Source organism: Nyctibius grandis, chromosome Z (genome assembly GCF_013368605.1).
Source record: "Nyctibius grandis isolate bNycGra1 chromosome Z, bNycGra1.pri, whole genome shotgun sequence".
Lineage (NCBI taxonomy): Eukaryota > Metazoa > Chordata > Aves > Nyctibiiformes > Nyctibiidae > Nyctibius > Nyctibius grandis.
Genome location: NC_090695.1, coordinates 77,185,150 through 77,211,512, shown reverse-complemented (window position 1 = coordinate 77,211,512; position 26,363 = coordinate 77,185,150). Strand labels below are relative to the sequence as shown.

General features: G+C 44.3%; 1 protein-coding gene across 1 annotated transcript; it reads right to left on the bottom strand.

Moving 5' to 3' along the window:
• Window positions 1–287: 287 nt before the first annotated feature.
• KIAA1958 (KIAA1958 ortholog) lies at window positions 288–25,332 on the bottom strand. Its single transcript, XM_068423815.1, has 3 exons — window positions 24,177–25,332; window positions 20,617–20,658; window positions 288–1,333 (listed from the first exon to the last, which is right to left on the bottom strand). Exons 1-3 carry the CDS (start codon window positions 25,330–25,332, stop codon window positions 288–290), a joined length of 2,244 nt encoding a protein of 747 aa, XP_068279916.1.
• Window positions 25,333–26,363: the final 1,031 nt, after the last annotated feature.

The following is a 26,363-nucleotide window of genomic DNA, read 5'->3' as shown; positions in this document are numbered from 1 at the left end:
CATTTTTGTCCTTTTAAAATCTGCATTTATATTATAACCCATAAGTACCTTTCATTTTTGTATTAACACTATAAATACTATATTAGTAATACTAAACTATTTCTATCAACTTATTTGTAAAAAGAAAAATATATTATATATTTATATATTTTTATAAAGTGAATTAACACTGGAGAGAGGGCTATGGGGGAATAGTGTACAATCACAGTTGACGTGTATTATTGGGCACAAATTCATCTCTTGAAACAAAAAGGAAAAGAAAAAAGTGTTCAGGTGGTATCCCCCTTTCAAGCTGTGTCAGAGGAAGAGTCATAGGATGCTGACACTATGAAGTTGCCAGTATTGGAGTGGCTCGCCATGGACTGGGCAGCCTGCTGGCTCAAGTTGTTGCAGATCAGCACCAGCTGGTTGCTTTGCGCTTCTGAGAGGGTGCTACAGCTCTGGTAGACGCTGAAGTTGGTCTTCCGGCCGGGGATGTTGCCTTTCTCACACATCGTCTTTACCATCTTGGCAAGCTTGTTTTTCCCCAGGGCTTGGCAATTGTACCAGTGAAGCGCGGCCAAGTTGACGACGGGTTTGATGGACAGGTAAAAAGGTGCGTCCTCGTAGCGCATGGCCGGAGGCCGCCTCTGGGCGTACTCCTTGTAGTCTTGCACTGGGCAGGTCTGTGGGGAGTGCTGGGTGGCGTACACCCGGGAGTCCGTCCCACCTCTCTTGCTTTTGGCGTTAACGTCTCCGTTGTCCGGCCCCATCCACTCCAGGTACTCCAAACCAGTCTCTGTCACCCGCAGACGGATGTCTCCCCACTTGAGGGTGGACCCGTGGAAACCCGTGCAGTGTCCAAATGCCTTAGTGTTGTTTAGCCAGACAAGATTCAGCAGCCCCTCAGGATTGTACCGGCTCAACAAGCCTCTTTTGCGCAGGATAAGCTCATCAGCAAAGGTGAGCTTCATGGATTTGTGTGGCTTGTTTCCTTTTCCTTTACACCTCAGCTCTATCTGCTTTTGCTTTAGAGCTTCCTGGGACCTTTTGAACTCCTTATCCCTCGTAATACTGTAGCCATACCTGTGCTCTTTGAGATACCGCTCCAGCCCACACTGATAGTTGGCCAGACTGTTTGGCTCGTATTCAGACCCATCCTTTTGTCTGGCATCCACAAAGAAGGAAGCAAGGTAGGCATCAAGCTCTTTGCAGGGGATGACGTAGATCTCTCGGGTCTCAGAGGGGTACTTGGAGATGAGGAACTCTCGGAAATTGCGGAGAGCCGTCTGCGTGCTGCGAATGGTCTTCTCGTTCTGCTCCCTGCTGAGCTCTGCCGCTCTCTCATCCTGGTCTGGGAGGGGGAGAAGGGCAAAGACAAAAGAAAAGAGAAGCAGTGAATTTGTGTGAGGCACTTTTCCGCAAAACAAATTTCCTTAAAAAAGGGGAAAAAAAAAGGAAAAAAATTAAAATCAATTTCACAAAGAGCACTGGAAAACATCATTACATACCTGTCACACGACTGAAAAGCCAACTTCAGTTTCACAAATGATGTACTAGAGTACGACACAAAACCAAAGTAAGCTCCTCATGACACTGGGGCACGGTTTTGTGCATGGAGATTTGTGGGAAACTGGGATTAGAGGCAATCTGCTTTTTAGAACAAATGCAAGGTAGAAGGTTTTTCTGTGGATCCACTGCTGTGTGCAGGACCCAGTCCGAGTAATAAGCCCTTACTGAATTGCTTCATTTGTGAAACCAGAGGTTGTACTGGTTCCATTTTTTTTCCTACAAAAAATAACTAAAGCATCATATTTATGACAGTAAAAATTATCTTTAATCAGACACATTTTTAAAGAGCTAAATAAATATAGACAGATATGTACAGTACAAAATAATGCAGCACATCCTAACAAAGGATTTGGCAGGTAAAACTACTACAGAGCAACGTGCAATTTACAAATGTACAAGAATAATTAAAAAAAAGAGTTAGTATGTTCACAGCAGAAGTATGGAAGAAAAACATGATTATGCAGCCTCTCTACATAATCAAGCTGTACCTTGACAGTGGAAGTGTAATTGTAACCATTTCTTTTCACTTTGCAGAAAAATAAAATTCTGGAAACAACTTTATATTGCTCTATAAGGCTATACTCAAAGGTCCTTACAATCAGTGACATATGAAACTACAATATTCAGATGTTACCACTACGATCGTTGTTACTGACAGCTGATTTTCGGGCTGATCGTCATGTAAGCATAAAAAGGAAAAGCTTTTTACATGTAAGTGATGTGTGTACTTAAGGACTGTTTTCTTGGCATATGCAAACTATCCGTCTGTACAAGGATGCAGCTTACAAACACATGGGTGGAACTGTCATTATGAATATGACAATCCTTAACGGTTTTAGAAAATGAACAGCAAATGCAAAGAAGGAAAAATTCAATGAAATGACTCCATAACTGTGAATGGAACATTCTTTTTTCTTTCTTCCACTTAATATGCAGAAGAGGGGAAAAAAGCAAGTTCTTTTTTGTTCTATCTCATTGCAAAAAACACACATTTTGGTGTCCTTTCAGCAGGGCCATAGTAACACTCATTAGGTGTTCCCCATCCAACATACACACCACAAAGTGGCATGAGACCAGGTGAAGTTCCCACTGCCTGTCATTCACGCCAAGCTCATGTCAGGACATGTAGCACATCCATGCTTTGCAGCAGTGCTCAGACACTTGCTCCTCATGCCCATTCTGCCCTGCAAGCCTGTTAACAGGGGAGGCAGCAGGGAAAGGAAGGTGGCCCTATCTCCTTCCCTAGCCCACCTGCAATGTTTCATGCTGTGAAGAAATGTCGGTGCACAGCTGGGCGGCTTTCCCTTCCACCCACCTACGGAGTAGCTCTGAAGAGAGTTCATCCCATCACCTCCATACCACAGCTACAGCTTGGAGTGACTTACCCCAAGACTTGCCAGCAGGCCAGAAACACAGCTGAGTTTATATCCCCCAGGACCAGATCTTGCATCTTCACTGTGAGGCATCCGCTGCATCCATAGCACTCAGTGAAACCTATTGAGAGGGGTCCTCAAACCCTCTGCAAAGCACAGAGAAGTGGGGGTCTGCAGCTAAGGCCTTTGGAGGCTTCTGCAGCCATGAAAAATGCTGCCATAGAGCACTGACGTTTACTCAAACAATGCTCAAGGGGAAAAACAAAAGGTCACCAGCCTGTTTCAGAAGCTGCTTTTCATATTGATGTCAGTACCAAAGAGCTCACACAGAATCACAGAATCACAGAATCAACCAGGTTGGAAGAGCCCTCTGGGATCATCGAGTCCAACCGTTGCCCTGACACCACCCTGTCAACTAGACCATGGAACTAAGTGCCATGTCCAGTCTTTTCTTAAACACATCCAGAGATGGTGACTCCACCACCTCCCTGGGCAGCCCGTTCCAATGTCTAATAACCCTTTCTGAGAAGAAATTCTTCCTGATGTCCAACCTGAACCTCCCCTGGCGAAGCTTGAGGCTGTGTCCTCTTGTCCTATCACTAGTTGCCTGGGAGAAGAGGCCGACTCCCACTTCACTACAACCTCCCTTCAGGTAGTTGAAGACTGCAATAAGGTCACCTCGGAGCCTCCTCTTCTCCAGGCTAAACAACCCCAGCTCCCTCAGACGTTCCTCGTAGGTCAGACCCTCCAGACCCTTCACCAGCTTGGTCGCCCTGCTCTGGACTCGCTCCAACACCTCAACATCTTCCTTGAAGTGCGGGGCCCAGAACTGAACACAGTACTCAAGATGCGGCCTCACCAGTGCCGAGTACAGAGGGACGATCACTTCCCTAGAGCGGCTGGCTACACTATTCCTAATAGAGGCCAGGATGCCATTGGCCTTCTTGGCCACCTGGGCACACTGCTGGCTCATGTTTAGCTGGCTGTCGATCAGCACCCCCAGGTCTCTTTCCTCCGGGCCGCTTTCTAACCACTCTTCCCCCAGCCTGTAGAGCTGCATGGGGTTGTTGTGGCCGACGTGTAAGACCCGGCACTTGTTCTTGTTGAACCTCATGCCGTTGGTCTCGGCCCATCTATCTAACCTGTCCAGATCCCTCTGTAGGGCCTTCCTACCCTCCAGCAGATCGACACTCCCACCCAGCTTGGTGTCATCTGCAAACTTACTGAGGGTGCACTCAATCCCTACGTCTAGATCATCTATAAAGATACTGAACAGCACCGGCCCCAGAACTGAGCCCTGGGGAACACCGCTAGTGACCGGCCGCCAGCTGGACTTTGCCCCATTCACCACCACTTTCTGGGCTTGGCCATCCAGCCAGTTTTTAACCCATTTAAGAGTCCACCCATCCAAGCCCCGGGCAGCCAGTTTGTCTAGGAGGATGCTGTGGGAGACAGTGTCGAATGCCCTACTGAAGTCTAGATAGACTACATCCACAGCCCTGCCCTCATCTACTAAGCGGGTCACTTTGTCATAGAAGGAGACCAGGTTGGTCGAGCAGGACCTGCCTTTCATGAATACATGTTGGCTGGCCCCGCTGCCCCGATTGTCCTGCATGTGCCATGTAATGGCACTCAGGATGATCTGTTCCATCACCTTGCCTGGCAGCTCCTAGCAGCCTGCAGTGAAGTCTCATGCTTTAGGCAATGTATAGGACAGATCCTTTCACTATGGCTAGATGCAGGCTGGAAATAAAGAGACAACACTGTTTGAAGCTCTGAAACAAACATTTACTCTGGTACCTTGTTCCTGCACCCACCACCACTTACTATAGCACTGTGTAAGTAATCAGTGCTTTGACTGACAGCCCACATTTTAAGAACTGTTTCAATATAAACAGCGCATATAATGGCTTGGTTTTATACATGTCATCAATCACTACTTCTTAGCGGATAGCCTGTCACAACACAGCAGTGACACCCAGTCAGTCATTTATGTTATGGCACCTTTCCTTCATCTGCGAAGGAAATTGCCGTATCTGCAGCTAACAGTTATAAAACCCATGCTGAATTAAAGATCCCCCGAAGATGCATGAGCAGAACAGTATGCCAGAAACACTGCATTGCTGAACTGCTCTGGTGTGTTGCTCCACAAGGCAGGTGGGAAATGTTAAAGATAATGGGTCAGCTTCTCATCCAGCCACATGAGGGGAGCTACATCAATTTTAACTGCGAATCCAGCCTTCAGTGGTAGCGGATTATTCTCTTCCTATGAGACCGCTCAAATATGAGGGATATCTCACAGCATGGGATGAATGCAGGGAGGCAGTGAGACCCAATGGACAGAGTCTGAGACAGCCAAAGTCATCAGAGGTCAGCTGAGCCACTCTCATCATCTGCATGTGCTCTTCATCCACAGCAAAAGCAGAGGATGCAGCTGAGCCTAACTTAACTAAGACAGCTCTTTATAGCCTAGGATAGCTGAGGAAGGAGACATAATTCTTCATGTCATTAAAATCTTACTTCTTCCTTTAACCAAGGAGATTTCATAGTGCTGAAAGAAATCGTATTATCCATCTCCAACTACCATGGAGACATAAATTGTATCCCGGCACACTATTAGTATCACCAAACTGTGTTTTCTGCTAATTTCATCATCTTGTTCCCTGTTATTGTGGTGGGGGACTCTGGTCAGCACCTAAGCACCTCACAGCCACTTGCTCGCTCCTCACCCCAGAGGGATAAGGAAGAGAATAAGAAAAGCAAAAGCAAGAAAACCCTTGAGTCAAGACAAAGACAGTTTAATAACTGAAGGAAAGAGGACAAAGAAACCCAACAGACAAGTGATGCAAAGGCAGTCACTAACCACCTCCCACAAGCAGACCAATGCCCAGTCTCTGAGCAATGCCCACCTCTCCCCAGAAAACCCCCCCTTCAGTTTTTATTGCTGAGCATGATGTTGTAGGGCAGGGAATATCCCCTTGGTTAGTCTGGGCCAGCTGTCCCTGTTGTGTACCCTCCCAACCACCTGCCTGCCCTAGGCTTAGCTGCTGGGGGGACAGAGTGGGACAAAGAGAAAGCCTTGGCACTGTGCAACTCTGGCTCATCAACAGCCAAAACACTGGTGTGTCATTAACACTGTTTTAATCACAAATCCAAAAGGCAGCAGGGAATGGGTGGCTACAAAGAAAGTTAATGCCATCCCAGCCACACCCAGTACAATCATGCCATTTGGATCACTAATGAAACAGGACCCAAGACCAGGAGCACCTTGCATCCTTTCCGTACAATCTTTGACAGGACAAGGAGACGACAAAAATTATTCTCTGGGTGCAGTCTGCAAATGGCCCTTGTAAAATACTTAGAACAAACCCATCTACTCTACACATCTCTACCTACAGGAATTAAGTAGAAACAGAATCAAAGACCTTACCATAGACTGGATATTTGGCATGGATTGCCTCTCTTCTAGCCACATGGCCTTGCAACCTCATCCAAGAAGATTAGGCTGGTGTAATGTCATTTTGTTCCTTACAAATCCACCCAGACTGACAGATAAAAAAAGGCTACATAAAAGTAATTCAGTCATTAAGAACTCAAGACTAAAAGGCATCTCAACTGCCACCACAGTGAAATTTTGAAAATATCTATGTTATGTTAAGGATCTGACAAGCTGGGAGAACTGTTGAAGTACAAGAGTTCATCTCTGGGTCTGAGTATTGAAAGTGAATGTTCTTGTCCTGAGACACGAGTGTTTGCAATGTAACAGTTCCCAGGTGTTTGCCTGGTCTCACTTCGCTGCAGCTTGCTGAGTAGACACCAAAAGCTCTTTTGGACAGGGCTTACTTTTTTTTTTTAATTTTCTGTGGTCATGCTGGAAACTACTGAAGACACAGGTGAGGATCTACGTTAGTTCCTTGACTAACGTAGTTCCAGGGCTCAGTTCGGGGGCCAATGCTGTTTAATAGCTTTATAGATGATCTAGACGTAGGGATTGAGTGCACCCTCAGCAAATTTGCAGATGACACCAAGCTGGGTGGCAGTGTTGATCTGCTGGAGGGTAGGAAGGCCCTACAGAGGGATCTGGACAGGTTAGATAGATGGGCCGAGACCAACGGCATGAGGTTCAACAAGAACAAGTGCCGGGTCTTACACGTCGGCCACAACAACCCCATGCAGCTCTACAGGCTGGGGGAAGAGTGGTTAGAAAGCGGCCCGGAGGAAAGAGACCTGGGGGTGCTGATCGACAGCCAGCTAAACATGAGCCAGCAGTGTGCCCAGGTGGCCAAGAAGGCCAATGGCATCCTGGCCTCTATTAGGAATAGTGTAGCCAGCCGCTCTAGGGAAGTGATCGTCCCTCTGTACTCAGCACTGGTGAGGCCGCACCTTGAATACTGTGTCCAGTTCTGGGCCCCGCACTTCAAGAAAGATGTTGAGGTGTTGGAGCGAGTCCAGAGGAGGGCGACCAAGCTGGTGAAGGGTCTGGAGGGTATGACCTACGAGGAACAGCTGAGGGAGCTGGGGTTGTTTAGCCTGGAGAAGAGGAGGCTCCGAGGTGACCTTATTGCAGTCTCCAACTACCTGAAGGGAGGTTGTAGTGGAGTGGGAGTTGGCCTCTTCTCCCAGGCAACTAGCGATAGGACAAGAGGACACAGCCTCAAGCTTCGCCAGGGGAGGTTCAGGTTGGACATTAGGAAGAATTTCTTTTCAGAAAGGGTCATTAGACATTGGAATGGGCTGCCCAGGGAGGTGGTGGAGTCACCATCTCTGGATGTGTTTAAGAAAAGACTGGACATGGCACTTAGTGCCATGGTCTAGTTGACATGGTGGTGTCAGGGCAATGGTTGGACTCGATGATCCCAGAGGTCTCTTCCAACCTGATTGATTCTGTGATTCTGTGGTTCTGTGACTACTGCAAACATAAACCTATTTGGTCTTGGGCCTCCACTACTCACAGTATCATCAACTCTTCAGTGTGCATGAGGTCCAAAACTGGGTAAAAGCACAGGAAAAAAAATCACAAAGTGCTCCTCAATACAAGAGAACACCTCTGTATCAGGAAGGCCCTGAGCTGCAAATTGCTGGAGGATAGGAGAGTTTCACATATGTTTGCACCTTTCTTATAGTTTTCTGTAGGTGTCTATTGTTAGGCTCTAGCAAGACAGATACTCTCATGTTATGGCCTAATTTGTCTCATCTAGTAAAATGGTCTGAATCAACGAACCAAAAATTATTGTTGTCATTGATCTACCAAGCCAAGCTATCCTTAATGATTTTTCCTTGTCAAACACAACCTTTGGAGTTGGTAGTGGTGTTACCCCCATTTGACAGACTAGGAGCAGAAGCATAAAAGATAAATTGACTTGGAGATGCATCTCCTGAGGTTCTACCCGCGCCCCCCAGTTGCATCACTGCACAAAGGACCTGGTTGGAGCTCTTGTGTTTCCTGTCTGATCCCACATTGGAGTTTTATTTCCAAGAAAACCAGAACGTGGCAGAAAAAGCCATCAAAACCCACCTTAGTGTGGGATCCAGAGTAAACTGCCAACTAAGAGTCTAAAAAAGTGCCGAGCAGTTTAGATGTCTCAGTTTAAATGTAGCCAAAGAGAGAAAGTGACCTGGCAGAGATTAAACAGACAACCTAGTGGGAGCTGAGTGTCCCAGGCTAGCCTGCAACCATGAGATGATCCCTCCCACAGAGCAACAGCTGTCTTCTGATCTTTTCATAATCTGATCTTAATGCAGCCAAGACTTAACATTATCAGTGGAGTTATCAAACTCAGGTTGTTTTTAAATCAGCTCGCACACATACACACACTCTGACTCCCTGAAAAGGACATAACCTCTGTAATTATGTACGGTGCTTTCACAACAAGCATACACAGATTGTTGATGTTCAGAGAGGGTTTGTAACATTAGTGGGAGTCATGAACCTGAGCTATTACTGCAAACAGTCTTAAACTCTGCTTAAGGTAGGCAGTGAGACCTCAGAAGAAGTACATTAAAAGTAAGGTGTTTTTTTTGGTGGTAATCACACCACCAGCCAAAGTCGCCTCTGCCCAGTTTGTGTTCTGACTAGGAAAATGCTTCTGCAGCAGACCTGTTTCCAACAAAATGCTTTCATTCAGGTGAAAAAGCCTAGTTAACCGCACACAAGGCACCGCATATCTCCATGCTGGAGCTAAGTGTTCTCTTTCCACACCCCAGCACTTTGCAGGTTGGCTCTTGCCCCTGGTCTGCAATTTTTGAAAAGCAGCGATACCCAACCTATGCTCCATGGCCATACGTAGCCCACTAAAACTGTTAATGTAAACCATAGCTTGCTCCTACCTTTCTTTTCTCCTGTCACCTCCTGTTTCAAGAAGATGCTTGCAGGCAAACGACATTCTCGAGTCAAGGACTGCAGTGAGCAGAGGTTGTGCTGTTGTGCAAGGGAGGTAGGGTCATGTCATGGGGGGAAAGGCTGGGGGACCCTCTGGCAAACATGCCCTCCAGGAAGCAGTGCTACAGCATGCAAAATTTAGAAAATTTACAAAGCTGACAGCTGTTTTTCACTTTATCACAGGAACAACCAAGTGAAAGCCATTATGCTGTCTCGCCACTGAAGAGCAAGGGTGAGGGTAAGAGCAGGAGGTCTCCTGGGCAGAAGTGCCTCTGCACATTCACAGGAATGCCCTGAGATTAACAGACAGGGAGTGCTAAACACTTGGAGAATGATATTTTTGGCACTTCTACTGTCTGGTACGGACTAACTTCCTTGGGGCAACTCCTACACACATGCAGTAGTCAAAGGCTTAGGTCAAAAATACATATGTTTTAATGTAATTATTTCATATCCAACAATAACCATTTCTTTAGGAAGTCCTAAGGCCAAATAAAGTGTGCTTCCTCTGCCATAATAATCATATTCATTTATGCTTAGGCTTGGTGAGTCAGAGTCAAACGAGGGGGGAAAACCCTGTGACTGCCTGGAGACTTTCATCAGGTTTTGACATCTAACAGCTTCTGAGATCTGCAGGATCAAAGGATTAACTTGTTAGCTGCAGATTACTGAAGCAGAAGAAAGTGCTCCTGCACTTTTTCTTGAATTTCTGCCCTATCCATCTGATGTTGCTACTAAATTCTGTTTAACAATTAAAGTTCCCTACTTCCACTACATTAAGTCAAACTCTATGTAGTTTAACATTTTCAGAAAAGGCTTTCATTAGCATGTAAAATCTGTAGCGTGACAGAAATTCATTAATTAAAATCCATTTATGAAAGATGTTATGTTTTCTGACAAAAAAAAATTATGCTTCTATTCACTTAACCTCCTCCAACAAAATTATCAGTGAAACATTTTATTATTCTTAAATTAAAAAGCTTTAGATGCCGTCAAACAAAAAAGGACCCAGATTCCAAGCAAAGGAGCACAGGAATATTTATACATTGGTAGCTTCATGAAGTAAGAGTCACTAAAATAAACTTTAGTCATCTCTATGTTTTCTGCAAGGTACAGAATGGGCTGATAAATGGATGCTCACTCAGACACTAGTGCTGGTTTTCAGTTTGCATTCACTTTCACTACTTTCTCACCACAACAGCCTGAAAAGATAGAAGGTGCAAGCTGGCTGCTGGCAAAATCAACAATAAAATTCACATCAATACTAATGGGACTACTGCATGATCCTCAGATGACATAAAATTTTGTAGCCGTGGCAAGGTATTAAGAATTTATATCCTCCTATGACTGACTGGATCAACCTTCTACACAGTGGATACTAGCAATTACTAATGAATGGTGCATAACAGCAGCGCTCTGGGGACTTTCATTTGTACAAGGCTCCCTTCTCCACCTTACTGTACATGATATCTGAGCTATTTCAACACAAAGGTTCTAAAAATTCATTTTCTAAATCAAAAATGTTTTCATTTGTTCAAGTATGAACTCCACTTCATCTAGTTGTCTGGTTTTGTTTTCTTAAGGGCTAGGGGAAAAGAGGACCGTTGCATGCTAGTTTTACCTCACATTTCAGTTCTTCCACTGAACACTTACAGTGGTATTTCTGGGATATGAGACTGTACAGTTTCCTACCTCCTTTTGAAGCTGTGGTATGATGTACTGGTGTGAACTGCTGCAATGCAAAATGGGGATGCATTTCCTCTGATCCCGACAGTGGGGCTACTCAGTTCATGTTTACCCAGATCTCACCTCCATTTTACCGGAACAAATACACCAGCTCCATCTCTCCTAGGCTTGCCCAACACTGCAGCACTTCGCAGCAGGACGCTACAGCTGCACCTTGGGGCACAGCATGGAGAACAGCAGAACCGGAAGGCATTTTGCAAGAGCACTGGAGAAACCATGTATCTAGTACTTAAGTGATGTCCAGGCAAAACGTTCTCAGCTCACATTTGGAACTGGAGGCTGATGTTTCAGCCACCCTGTTTCAAGTCAGTCACCTGGATTACAACCAAGCCTGGAACCAGCTCCAGGTCTACCTGCCCTGCCTCTTCCCTCTCTTATTTCCATGCTAGCTATTACCTTTACAGGAGCTTTATAAGAAATTCTTTGGACCATTATGTGATTGACTGAGGTCCAGGGACCCGACTCTTCATAGAGGTGAAGGATATAAAAGCCATGCTTGGAGTTTTCTACACTGCAAACCTAAAAACATTAGAAAAGTTTTAAAGAAATGTGAAACCCCTTTCCTTTCAAAATAAACTTTCTTCAGCTATGTTCACCTCTAACACATAATTGCTCCTCTTTCAGAGGTCAGGTTAAAAAAATCAGGTAGATTGGTGAAACTGAGCTGGTAAGTGGCAAAACACTACCCACAATGTGAAGCAAATGTCAGCTTTAGGTTGAGCATGCATCTTTGTATTCAGCCATATAATCTTCTAATAATTTCCAACCAATTTACAGCTAACTCCACTTAGAAAACTCAAAGTACTGATTTCAGTTTAAGGCTAAAGACAAGAGAAATTTTTTGCCCATTATTTTCTTCAGGTTAAATATTTAACTCTGGAAAACAGAATTCTTTTTTTTACCCAGGACTTTTTAGCAACACAGTGAAATGCTGCCCTTTCAAAGCATGTTATTTACTTCATGATCTGTGGCAGAAGGAATTAAAGGAGTATGTCAGTCATTCAGTAACCTACCCTGAGAACTGGAAGCTGGATGATGCGTGGAAGAAGCGATGCTCTCATTTTCCAAGAGGACTTGTCTAGCTTGGCACCAGTCCAGAAAGTGTTGCGCACACATCCTCAGCAGAATACCTGTTTTTCTCCCAAATAAGTTTCCAATTCAACAAAGCATATTTTAAGTGCAGTCTAGATTGGGATCCCTGTATTTAAGTATATGTTTATGTAGAAATCAACTGGACTAAGTCATTATATGTTTAGAAGGTGGAACAGGGCACAACTGAATAACATTTATATGTATAAGATGACTTGATTCAAAAGTTGCTAAGAGAAAAAAACAAGAAGAAAAAATCAAAATGAGGAGAGAAAAAACTGTAAAGATCTGAGAAACATCGCCTGTGTTGAATTAAGTGTATCATTTAAAAATTAATGAAGCATTAGGGGAAAAATACAAATTCTCACGGCAAAACCCCATTTCTTGTATAAGCAAAACAAGAAGCTACATTTCCCGTAAGGTTTCCACCTTTATGTGCTCATACAGAGAAAGCCAGATTTACAGGCGTAAACAGACCTCACAAGCACCAATTGTTCAGCCAGCAGTTTAACTGGTGGGCTGGTTTACACAAAATCACAGGTACAAATCTATATGGCATTTTGGAAAATCTGGCGCAGTGGAATTTTGTGCCTGTCTGCAGTTGTGAGTCCTGTGGAAGAAGAATGAGAAACAGGACACAAACATGCATCCCTTTACAGTTTAGTCTTCTCTTTATATGCCACCCCACATCACCAGAGGCTTAGCGTGTTCGCAGCTGTGGCCTACCACCAGTTTTAATGCCATTGCATTTAAGAGGTAACTTTAATAAGCCTAGTTGAGAAACCAATGCAAGAGGTCTTGAAGGGATAAGCCAGGGCTACAAAGTTTGCCTGCTCTTGAGTCACTCCAGAAAGCAGCTGAGAAGCAGAGCTGGGAAATATCAGAGGGAAATAAAGATGAGGGGGAGAGAAGGGAGAATCAGAACAAAGGGATGTGGAAAAAAAAAGAACAACACTGAAGAGAGAGATTAAAAACAGATGAGGATCCTCAACATGTGAAATCTAATTTATATCACTGTTTAAGAATGAGGCCGTCTAACTGGGGCAAGATCCAGTGAAACAAAGAAAAGGAGTATGTAATAAATATTTTATTACATTAACCATAATAAGCTGCACTTTAAGTCTTGGCCAAAGCATATTCTTAAATCAAGCTGAGAATGTGAGCAGTTTCAGACTTAAAGAGCGTGAGGCCCACATGACTGTAATTAACATAATAAATCATGCTGTGGAGCTCTCTACACAAGCTGACAGCATTTAGTTGATATATTGCTTATTAGAGACTGACGACATTTCTCCCTCTATTTTGTTCAAGTGCCACTGCTAGTGAATGAAAAGGTATCCTTTTCTGTTCTGGCCGAACTATCTACTGCAAGTATAACAGGGAATGTGTTCGGAGCTTGCGCCATTGACTTCTGATAACACAGACCGCAGCGCATGCATCCCAAAGAACTGCATTTCGGTACCTTTTCTCCCACCCCCATCTTTAATTTAGCAAAGTACTCAAATTGCCTTGTTACTGAGCTTGCAGTTTTATTTCTGAAATTCTCTGTTGGTGATTTTGCCCAACCAGATCAATTTGCTTTTACCTTTCTGCACTGTATATTCTGCAATACGAGCAAAGCAAGCTATGAAGGGAACAAACTTTACGAAGAGCTCACAATTTACAACCTTGCCTAACTAGTTTCAATGCACACTTTTAATGCACATATTTCCTTTGTCTTCAATGGGTCAGAGAGCAGAACTTATGAACCAGCTCTTTACACAATTCTCTAGAGAGGACGAAGTGCAACACTTAAAGTGAAACAGCTCTTAAAGTGTATTTTTTAGCCTGCTTTTCTGTCTCGAGCCTGTGCTGAGTCCAGTCCTCCTCGCACTCTAGAAAAAGTGACAGCTTTGAACTTCACTTTAACCTTTGCAAAGACAACTCTCACCATATTAGGAAGGGGTGGAAGTTCAAAGATGTAAAGGTCCTACAAGGTTGGGGGAGACTCAACAGCTGGGCAGAGGGCAGACACATGAATGAATCCCAGCTTGGGGAAAGGCCACACACCTCAGGTGTTAGATACTCAGCTAGGCAGCTGCTCGCACACCCTGGCTGACCAAAGCGCACACCCTCTGCTCCAGACTAGCCACAGCACGTCCAGGTATTTGCCAGGACAGGAGTCCCAAGAGGCACAGGAGCAGCTGGAAATTCTGCACAGAGAGGAGACAAAGAGATAAAGAACGCGCATTCGTCAGGAACCAGGCTGTCGTTCACGACGCAACTCGTTCATTTCTGTCTTTGAATACATGTTTAAACTTAATCATAGCTTAATTGAATAGATTTAGTCACATTTTGCACTCTGCTTGAGTAAAGTCTCTTTATATAAATTGAGGAGTTTCAATTTTTTTCTAGCTATGTACACACACACAGAGCATACACACACACACACACTCCCCTTTGCTGCTCAAAATGTTATTTCTCTTCTGTAATTAGGTTGTCAAAATTTTCCTGTCAGGATTGTATTGTTATTTCCATAAAAATAATCTGTTCTTCTATACAAGATATGAGCGATCAGTTCCCCTGCTACTGAATGAGTTTATACCAAAACTGACACCAACTAATTCATGTAAGAGGTAACACAGGGTATAGTTTAATGGATATAATTACAGATGTATGTTATATAAATATATATGGCTATTTTATTATGCACTAGCAGAACAGTCTGATGTATTTAACAACTGTACAAGTATGGTAAATGTATGTACCAAGAATGGTAAATGGGACCAGTTATTTGTCAAACTAAGTTTTCTGAGGGCTATCTGAAATCAGGGGAGGGGAAACAGAAGCGAAAAGACACTTCTTTATACTGAAAGAAAAAGAAATGTAAATCTGTGAGCAAAAGGCAAGTATATATCAGCATATGGGCATGAATGCCATGTTGTAATGCCAAGAATAGGTTTCCTGTCTGTTAGTTTGTTTTCTTGGATAAACAACTGGCAGTGCTCCATTTCCCAAGAGTCAATGACAGAAAAAAATCCCCATAACCTGGCACATCCACATGACTGAAGGACAGAGCTCACCTCAGTCAGAAGAGTGATCCAAGTTGTGGACAAAATTAAATTATTCCCATACAAAGACATCCATATTTCTGTGGCTCATTCATACTGCTATCCTTGACCAGCCACAGTAGTAAAGCAGAGATTAGGCAGATACCCACTTAAAGAGAGACGTGAGTGTAAACAGAAAATCGAAGCAAGCTATTCAAAGATCAGAGATGAACATCCTTATCTTTCATAGCCTTGATCTTTGGGTACAGGTATGTCCTGCTTGAAATAATTCAGTAATACAGCACATTCAGCTTTTGCACTGGGGTGAAGTGACCTGGGTCAGAATAGCTCAGAATCAATTTTTTCCTTCTCTGAACAAAACAAAAGGCCAGCTTTTTTCTTCTTTTTTTTCTCCCCCAAGAACAAATCAGCAAGTGATTAAGTATTGTTAATCCATAGTTGTATGGTTTCAAGTGATGTTTTCATCACAAAGACCTAGTTAATGAAAAGCAACAACAGACCACAGTGTCGCTGCCAGTCTAAAGACATTCTGAGGTTAATCAACAGGAACACATACAGTATTTCCCTCTGTGTGTGTGCACCTACTGTTTAATTAAAGTTAATGGGAGTGACAGGTACATGTTAGAAGTAAGATGTAGTGAATGCACTTAAGGGTCAATGTATAATTAAACACACAACATAAAGCTTTCACCAGACTCAGCAAGGTCCTCAGCACCACTTTTTACACCACATGCATGCAGGAAACCCTGTTCCCGGCTCCCACCAGCAGCAGGATTCGGTCGCAGGCAGGACCTGGGAACTGCTGCCTCTAACCCAATGTTAGTGTGACCAGTAGCATCCTGCCATTTTTGCAGGGCACCATTGCTTGGCTCCAGATAAATGCGGACTTATCTAGGAAACAAAAATACAGCTCTGCCCACCTGTCCCACAGGGGCCACCAGCCACATTCAAGCTGTTCGGAACAACCAACATCAAAAGCAGCTTTTGTGTGACCAGTGCGTGGAGTGCCCCAGCAAGAAAGATTCACCAGGCAAAGCAGGCGTTTCAGTTTCTCTTTCTTGAGGCTCTGATTTAATAGCCTAGTTCAACACTTCCTGCAAACAGCATGGGCATATGCTTCATTTAAGCATACTTGATCAAAGAAAGATGGATTTCAGCATGTTTCAGTGCTTCCAGGATCTGGATGTTTTAGCAAGCACTGCTCTGTGTTGTGCCAACCATGAAAAAATATCTACCATCATGCTTCTGTTTTCTCTTCTGGAAAAATTCAAACAAGAATTTCTGTATTCAAAATTGTTACCCTGATTAGATATACAGAAAATACACTCAAAAATTTTTACTGATCTGTTTCATGCTCAAGCAGGTTCTAGGTTCACTGAAAGCACACAAAGAAGATGACATGACAGAACAACACTCACTAGGAGGGAAACAACTTAGGTATGAGGAAAATGGGAGGAATGAGAAGTCACTGTGTGCTGGCTTCACAGAACAGCTTATGCAAAAATGGCATGGTCCCATCATGGATACAGGTGAAAACAGTTCTTTCCAAGGTTTACTGCTGCTATTAAAAGCTTAGACCTTGAATACTAAATGAAATAGTTCTTCTGTAGATATATTTACTGAAGTACTAGCCTCATCCAAAGTAGAAAAACACTCTCAGAAAGTATCCTGACCTAAAACGCCAAGTCCTGTATTCCCTTTCCATTCCAGCACCCCCTCCAAAGTGCAAAAGGAAAGTGCGTGTCTGAAGCCTTTCCAGGGTCAGTGTCTCTCTTGGCTGCTTTGCTGCATCTCTGCAGATCCCTATCTGATCCTGCCTTGCCTTTCTTTTCTTACTTAGAGACTCACAAATCATGAGATGAAAATAGCTCCAAAATTAAACACTGCAATTGCAAAGACTACACAAAGAAAACAGATCTCTGATAAAAAACACCATGTTAAATAATCTTCTATTTCCTAAAAACAAAATGATGCTCAGTACAGACTTGTCCAGTTTCCTTTGTTGTTCCATATGTTTTCAGGACAGCTGGAACCAGCAGAAGCCTTATTTTCTTCCTTTATATATCAGTATCACAAAACACAGCACTTTGCACAGAACAGCAGACTGTTTAAGCTGCCCTCAGTGAAAGGGAGAGCATAGCATCTAGATCATATTGGTCTTGCAAAAATGATTGTTTTCTACTTCTTACCTGTGCTTCTTATTTTTTGCTTTTCTGTGTTTCATGTTGGGGTAATGGGGGACAGGGTATATTTCTAAGTCTGAAATGAGCAGTGATGCTCCAGAACACAGCCATTCCTTGGAGTGGGCAGTTTCTCTTCCGATATGACACACTATCTTGCTTAATACTGTTTATGCTATGGTACTTTGAACTGAAAATATATATTTAAATGGAGCATCAATAACCTTCAGTGATCTTCATCTCCTCTATTCAGAACCCCAGAGAATATTCCCAACTGTTTCGCTGCTGAACTTGGCATGCTTTACATACTTAATCCTTAAAAACTGGTGGGGCCTGGCTGCAATGGATCTTTCTGAGGGTACAGATTCAACTCCCTCCTAGCTACAGGCAAGCAATTTGCACAGACTGCATGGAAACTACCACTCCTCACCTGTTACAGAGCATCAATAGGCCTATGCAGCTTTTATTGCAGGAATACAGCTCAAGGACCATCCCCAAATGTCTCCCACATCAACCTATTTTCAGCATGAATACTCATGAACCGTTTCCTCCAAAAAATATATCTATATCTATATATCTCCACTAACACTGCTACCAGATGTCTCTGCATGCTGCAGGTAGTTCCACTCAGAGGAGGTCCATGGTGAACAGGGGAAACAACTGCCCTGGCATCAAGAAAAGCAGCAGCTTAATCTCTTGTATGCATAGCTGCTTTGGTATATACTTAATATTTAGGACAGCAAGATCATCCTCTACGTGACAAGTCCACTGCTGGTCTTCAAGGTTGCAAAGAGGCTGGCATGAACCGTCTGTGTCTGGAAGGTATTTCCACTAAAGAAAATACATGTGGAATCCTGAAATGGTGACAAATACATTTCTTAAGTACAGTGAAAATCTAAAGATGTTGTAATACTTCATTTCAGCGTTCTCCTGCAAGAATTAATAACTTGATAAATGCTTCTTGTAGGAGCAGCCTCATAAAACATACTCTTCTATTAGAATTATTAGTACTACGGTATCCTTTTTTTTTAACTTGATTGTCATGCTGTGCACCCAGATGATAAAAGCAATTAGATGACTACTTTTCCAGTGCTGAGTTTGTCGTTTTTATGATGCTGCCTTGCTTTTAAACAGAGCTCCCTTACAATATTGTAAAGATAAGTAGTATCAGCCTCATTAGCAGATCTTCTAGAATAAAGCCCCCAAAACATTAGTTTATAATTTAACAGCATTTGGATACAGATAATTAAGGGTGAGAGTGGGCTGGCAAATCCATGCTGAAAGATCAGAAGGCAGTGGCAGTGCAGGAGGGGGTTAATCAACTCACTAGCTTCCTTTTTCTCATGATTAAAACTATAATGATCTAATTTTACTCTTCTAAATAAGCCAGGCCCTTGCAACTTAAAAAAAAAATACTATGCTTTTTGTAATTATCTCTCAGCACTTATTATTTTTAGTTCAGCTACTAGAGCAAGAATAGATATCAATTATGCGACCCAAAGAGTCACCAGTGGACTCTGAACTCTTTAGTCCAACATAGAGAGGAAGAGACTGTCTCACCCCTACATATGTTTAATTGTTCGCTTGACCACGTTCAGCAGTGTATGTCCCTGGAGGCAGGCTTCAGCAGTCACTTTAGCCAAAAGTCATCAATCTTTGTATGTAAATTACAGATAGAGAGATCAATCAGCAATTATTTGAGTGTTCTTGGAAGAGCTTAAATAAAGTTTTCTAACTTTCTTTGACGTGATTATTTGCCTTGTGTTACATTCATTCTTGGCACAGTTCCACTGGAGTTGGAAGAATTACAGCGGGGATTAATTTGGTCTTTCTGTACGTACAGTTTATGCTTTATATACCTCTAAAAAAAGGCATTATTTTTTCTTGTTTGCACTTCTTTGGAATGTGCTAGCTGACACATCTTTTTTCATTCCAGTGTAAACAGTGATTTAGGAGTTTAAGCTAAACGTAGGCAAAACTGGCAGTTCATGAGGTGTGGGGGACTTCTTCCTCCTCTAAGTCTTGTAACATTTTGATGCTCATCTAACAGCTCCTAATCCATGAGTCTTATGACTACATGAGGATCTTGGCTCCACTTAATTTAAACCCACACAATTGCAGAGAGAGAGGGGGGGAAAGGGAGAGGTCCTAGTTCTTTTGATTGCAGAAAAATACTTTAAAATATTCCACTTAAAAGCTCTACATCATCATCAGACAAACCCCAGATGCACTGCATTTTATAATGGTCATGTTCAGGTAAGAGACATTATATGAACACCTGGAACCGACAAGGGATGTCCACACTGACAGCAGAGTGACAGTCAGCCCACATTAGGTGCCAGTCATGAAAGGCTGCAATCCCTGCTTGCACCTTCCCAAGATGAGAGCACAGGACCAGAACTAGATCACCAAGTCACCAAGCTAAGCTGATCAACAGGCACTGTTGTGGTATCCTGACAAACCAGCTACAGAAAAGAAAAGAACAGGGAGGAGCTCAGAGAGGAGACATCAGAGGCAGCAAGGCTAAGTACTGCCCTCAGCACAGACCAGGACACCACCCATCACGACATGCATTCAACTGCTGATACCATTCAATAACCAAGGCGGAGGGACAGTGCGGGGCACACGAAGTAAGAAAGCAGTGATGCTTGTGGACAACCTGTTTCCCTTCCAAACTCTGGAAAAATCTGTACGTGTAAAACATCACCCAGCAGCCTGGCAAGTTCAGCAATGGATATTCATGATGGCATTGTGATGGCACCCACAGAACACGATTTGCCACATCCCTGACAGAAGCAACAACCCTAGACACTTCATTTACAGGATTTTTTATTTTGCTTCTCTACTCACTAGTCTTTGTGTTCTGCACATTTTCTACGTATGCATTTGACATCTCTTTAGTGTATCCTCATGGAACTCTTTGCTCCTGTATTTACAGTGTTGGACTAGTGCTGGACCACTGCGCTGTCCTGCTGCACTGTCTTGTTAATCCAAAGCACTTCACCCTCAGTCTTCAGGTGGGAAGTGATTATTCTTCATAAATACTTCAGCAATTCTGCTTACAAACTAAGTCCTACCTCTCTGAGGATCGAACCTTGCCTTCCTAGACAATAAGCTCTACCCTCCCCCAAGCCATAGTCTTCCTCCATATCCTTCTGCAATAACAACAAATCTTTTCCACTCATGTTTTCAGACAACCAAACGTCACTAATTTCTCTAGACTGCACATAAAGCATCATGTTTCTTACCTTCCACCCTCACTAATGGGACCAACCCTGCCCTTGGTGGTTCTTGGACATTAAAAAGCAGACCAAGTATTAGCAAAATGAAAAGACAAAAGAGGCTGTTTGGGAACTAGAAATTGCAGAAATTCCCTGCTCTCCACCATTGCAAAAATCCCTCTCCTGTCAGATGTCCTCTCATTTTTTCCACAAGAAAGAAAGGACTAAATAATACCTACATATATTCTTGAAGGCTTTGCTAATAAAGTGGTAAAGAACAATCTGAAAATTCACAGACGATTGTCCACTTACTAGGACTGAGGTTTAACAAAAATAATTCAGTATATTCCATAATGCTTAGATGGAGACCTGAACCCAACAGAAATCAGTGTCTAACCTCACTGAATCTTCACTGGGATGCCCCTTCACTTTTAAGATACAAAAATACCTTTGTAAAGTCCCTGCTTACACATTCAGTTGCCATGGTTTAATGAAAGAGAGTAAAAGAGGGGAAAAGAAAAGAAACGTATGAAAGATAAACTAGTCCAAAAGTATAATGTGGCTTAAACTGGCCTAAGCTAACATATATCATCAATATTTTCGATTTCATGGAGAATCTTACTCAAAGTTTCATGACCTACAGAATTACCACAGAATCACACAGAATCACAGAATGGTTAGGGTTGGAAGGGACCTCTGGAGATCACCTAGTCTAACACCCTGCTAAAGCAGGTTCACCTAGAGCACGTTGCACAGGGTCATGTCCACCATGCACAGAAACTATCAGCTGTGTCTGACACAAATGCAAGGATATGTGACTTAAGCTAAAACTCAAAGTAATATTTCTTGCTGGTTGGATCGCACCCTTTAATCATAACTTATCATTTAAGGCCTTATTCCTGCAAAGATCTCATAAACATACAACCATTTCTAATGGGACCAGGAGCAAGGCTTCACATACTATTTTAAAATCAAGCTACACTTTGTAGCGGACAAGGCAGAATTTAAATTCCCTGCTCACTTTCAACTGTACCTTTGTTTGTCAAGCATCCACTGAGTCTATAGACTAACAAAAGGTCTAGGCTCCTTGGTGCAATTATTTCCTGCCTTTTTTTCCATAGGAATTATACTCATCCTTGTTTCTATCTGTTTAGGACAGAAACATTTTTACATAGGATAGATAAACATCCCCTTGTAGTTCAGTATTGCTCAAATTTTATGTATCATTCACCACTTTCAGTACATCGCTCTTTGTTAAGAGAGAGCCTAAAGAAATCACTGTACATGAGCAATTGCCCTACTCTAGTCTTTCATCAGACCTCCACATTTTATCTGCAAGAATCTGCCGTGCAGAACTATGCATCTGTAATAAATTCACTTGCCAAAATTGCCCACTTCTCTGCAACTCAAAGATTTATTAATGCCAGCACTTCTTTCCCAAAGGAGCAGGCTCTATGGAAATCAGAGACATTACTGACGTGAGTATCAAGTTTTAGTTGTATGATGTCAATCATTTTACCCTAGTTAAAATGCAGCTACCTCTGAGTACAGTAACAGCATATTACAACAACCAGGCTGAGGAGAGGAACAGCGTACTTTTTGAGAACAACACAATAAATTTAAGTATTGAGAACATAACTGACTGAACTGGAATTTGGACAGCACACTGAGATAATATCGCTGTCTACGCAAGAAGCGCTAGGAAGTTCTGAGGGTTAATTTATGCAGTGGGTGTAAATCCAGATGCAATCCCACTTTGTCCTCACAGTGAGACACTCGACATGGACCAACGTTGCTCTGGAAACTATGTAAATGTGAAAATGTGGCACTGTGTCCGTTCTTGTAAGGTTTAACCCTAAGCAGTAACAACTACTGATCTGGTTTGGCTTCTGAGGACCTGGCAAAAGCAGTTTGAAAGGGTTTGTTTTTTTCTAATGAATCTGTTGAAAGCAAATCACTCTCCCAAATAACACACACCAACATGGACAAATTCTGCCTAGGTTTGTATTCCATTGTCCCAGCTTGCAAGTTTGAGACCAAGCAAGTTGCAGGGTTGGGTTGGTAGAAACTAGCTCTAGTATAAACAGCAGTTATATGCTATAAACTGAGGAATGCAGAGTAAGTAGGTTTACCACGCAATTCAGATTGATATCAGGCATCCCATATCTCTCATATTTGGCTGAGCAGACTCAGTTCTAACCCAGGTGGAGTTTTGTAAGGAAATTTCCACGAGAGATGTTACACGACTGGACTTCTGCAAAGTAACATCTCAAAGATGCAGCCATGCAGAAATGTGTCCCAAAGAAGAATTTGCTTTGCTGTAACTAAGACAATTATCATCCTTTCTAATGCTTAGCAGGGTTTTACTTAGCAAAACTCGGTATTTAACTTTGCCTATTGTTTTATTTGGCAATAAGATCTGCAGGCTCTTGCCAATTAACAGATTTACTAGCATCCAATCAGGTTTCAGGGTGCACAGGTTGAAGTATCACCCAGGCTGTTAAAAGTCATTGTTTTTAGTGCTTACAGTAGCTGCCACAGGGGCTGCATATAAGCAGTTTTTTCCCCCTCCACTGTTGGGCTCTGCTCTGTCTGACCAGACACTCCTAGACTGAACCAGCAAGGGAACAGACAGAAAGTCACTCCTGCCCTCGCCTCCTCCCGGGATGGCACCACTCACCAGCTGGAAGAGCAAAGCCAGCACTATCTGCACTCAGGTCCTGAGGGAGCTGGCAAGTCTGCTCAAGAAACAGATTTCCTCCCCCTCCAGAAGACTTACGGCCAACACTGAGTTATCCTGCACACGGGATAATCATTCAGCAGAAGTACACTGTTTTAAAACCCTCTTTATCCAATAATGTTGATCTGTTTGTGCCAATACTTGGTGATTTGGCAGCAGTGGCAGATGAAAAAAATTAAGAACATAGGATATGAGACCTTCCACTGAGAATAGGGAAAAAATAATTTTCTTCTCTTGGATTAAAGTTTGTTATCAATTTCACAGTTAAGGTTGTGGTTGTCCTTCTTGTCTCTGCAGGCTGCTCTGACTTACAGGTCAGGGAAACCATTTAATAAAGATTTATAGAAGCACAAACCTCTCTCCACGTACTCTCCTTGTGCCGTCTTTTGCCTCTCCACATCAAACATCACTCTTCTGACAGGGTGAAGGCAACACCCGACCCCCTCTACTCTAGGCTCCACTAGCTGAGACCACTTCTTTCTGGTTCATGGAGAGTGCACAGACAGGTTTCATGTCCTCCCCGCCCTGTGCACACAGCAAGGTGGCTGCACACTCTCTCCCATGACACAAATGCACCCAAAACAGACCTACAAACCTGTCCTAAAAGAGCCCTTTCCCTATGGCAGCAGTACGCTTTCTCAAGAGGGGTGCTCTGGCCTTTGCTCAGTTGAGGTCTTCCAAATCCTCTTCCAAGTAGAGGGGGGTTTCTCTGTCTACTGACTTCTGACAGGACCAGGGCACCCTCCTGCAATGCAGCACCTCCTCCCTGGCCGCCCCCTCATCGATCTGTGCCTGGGGGGCCACCCCCAAAACACCACTGCCCCTCAACTCCCGCCCAGTGTCTTACCTGGCATCGACTGCGCCGCCGCCTCGGGAGTGGCAGCAGGAGCAGCATGGGGCTGCTGCTGGCTGGAGCTGACCTCAGGCTCAGCGCTCACTGAGGGTGAGCCGGCTACCTCGCTGCCCGGGGCCAGCTGTGGGGCAGGCGGGAGGGTCTCCTCAGCGGCCGGTGGCTCCTCCTGACCGGGCAGCTGCAGGGCTGAGAGGGGTATGCTGATGGGTTTCCCAGTGGCAGCGGTGGCATTGGAGCTGGTGGCTGGCACCTGTAGGGCAGCCACAGGGCCGCCGCCTGCCCCCCGTGCCGGGGAGGCCAGGGTCCCCCGGGGCGGCCGCTGCGTGGCCAGCCAGGGTGGGCCAGGGGAGGAGGCGGAGAGGCGCTGTGGGTCGGGGTCAGGGCCGGCGGCCGGCTGGGGCAGGGCCCTGGCAGAGCCCAGGCAGGAGGGCCCGGACTGGGCCTGTGGCTTGGGCTTGGACATCTGCGTCAGGGCCAGCGCCGGCCCATCGGCGCCAGCCGTCAGCTCGGCGTTGGCCACTATGTAGTAGTCCTCGGGGAGCTCCTGCTTGATCTTCTTGAGGAGCACCTCGCCGCCGCCCTCGTCGGCGGGCTGGGCCTGGGCAGCGGCGGGCAGGCCGGCAGCAGGCCGCTTGCGAGGTCCGGCGGGGGCTCGGTGCGGGTGCGGCTCGAAGTCACTGTCCTCATCGGTGACAGAGGACTCACAGACCATGTCGAAGAGGGTGGCCTCATCCTCATACTCCTCCACGGGCTCGCCCAGCTCCGACGGCTCGCTGCAGTAGGAGAAGTCACAGGAGTCGCGGGTGCGAGTGCAGTCCAGCTTGGCTTTCCCCGGCCGGCCCGGGTAGCGCTCCAGGGGGCTGGCCTGTGCCTCCGAGGGCACCCCCAGCATGCTGGGACTGTCCGAGTTGAAGCTGCGGCTGTCCTGGAAGCAGACGCGCTCCTGAGAGCCAGCCCGGCAAGTGGCGGCCAGGGGCCAGTGGTAGGCATGGCCAGCGCTACAGCCCCACATGGCCGTCAGGTTGCCGTGGGCCCCCTCGGAGAGCAGGTGCTTGAGGTTGGGGATGAGGTTGCAGATGGTCCCGTGGCTGTGGGCCCAGCTCACCAGCTTGGAGAGATTTTCAGAGGAAGTGTGAAGGCAGTCCTCCATGGTACAGGACCAACGGCGCCTCGCCGCAGGGAAGTCAGCTGAAGACGCGGTTCAGATCACAGGGTTCTGACAGTCACGGTTGCATGTTGCCAAGCTCATGCTTGCCACTCACCTGCAAACAGAGAGCAAAACCCTGCTCTTCAGCACTCCCAAAGCAAGACCACGTTTGCACAGGCAAGTGAAACATTCATAAGCTCAGCTAAACCCATTGCACTCTCATCGCATGCACTCCAAAGCACGTTTCTCAAAACAGCGCCTGCTTTTAAGCAGCCTCATTCCTCATTCTGCCTGCAAAAAATCTGCCTTTAAACCCAAAGGAAGGAATATCCCTGCAATACACAACTAAAATAAGATAAAATGGCTTTTTAAACAAGCCAGTTCAGTATTGGGGGAATATGATTTGAAGTGTAAATCTCTGACAAAACACAAATGCAACCCAAAAGATGGTGACTGTGTCTTCATACTTAGAAAATGAAAATTAAATAGAAGCTTAAAACACACAATTCATCTTGAACATCAGGGCGTCCATCAAGCACCAACTCAGACATTCCTTCTGCACCTGATGAAACTTTATGACATTTTACATCATTTATGTACATTTCTCAAATGTATCAAATATCTCCTTTTCAACTGAATTTGAGAGGCATCAAAATGAAGGCCAGAAACTTTAGTTTTCAATATAAGGAAAAAACAAACAGGTTCACCCTTCGCTGTGCTATACTGACAAACTAGTCATCAGTTGTCCAAAGGCTTAAGAAAAGCTTAAGGGACTTGCAAAGTTTAAGTTGTAACCTTCCTTAAGGTCTGAGAGGTAACCTTTTGCTTTTTTACCATATTGTCTATTTTCCCAGATCTAAATCATGATTCTGTTCAAGACAAACACTTGCTATTTTCATCAGAACTGTTTAGAAATATGCAGCACAAGGCATGGACCTCTGGGGCCAAGGCCATGAATCCTACAATATTTCAGGTCAAACATAAAAATACAAAACCTGTCGCACGTTCATCTTTTCCTCCCAGAAACAGCTTCC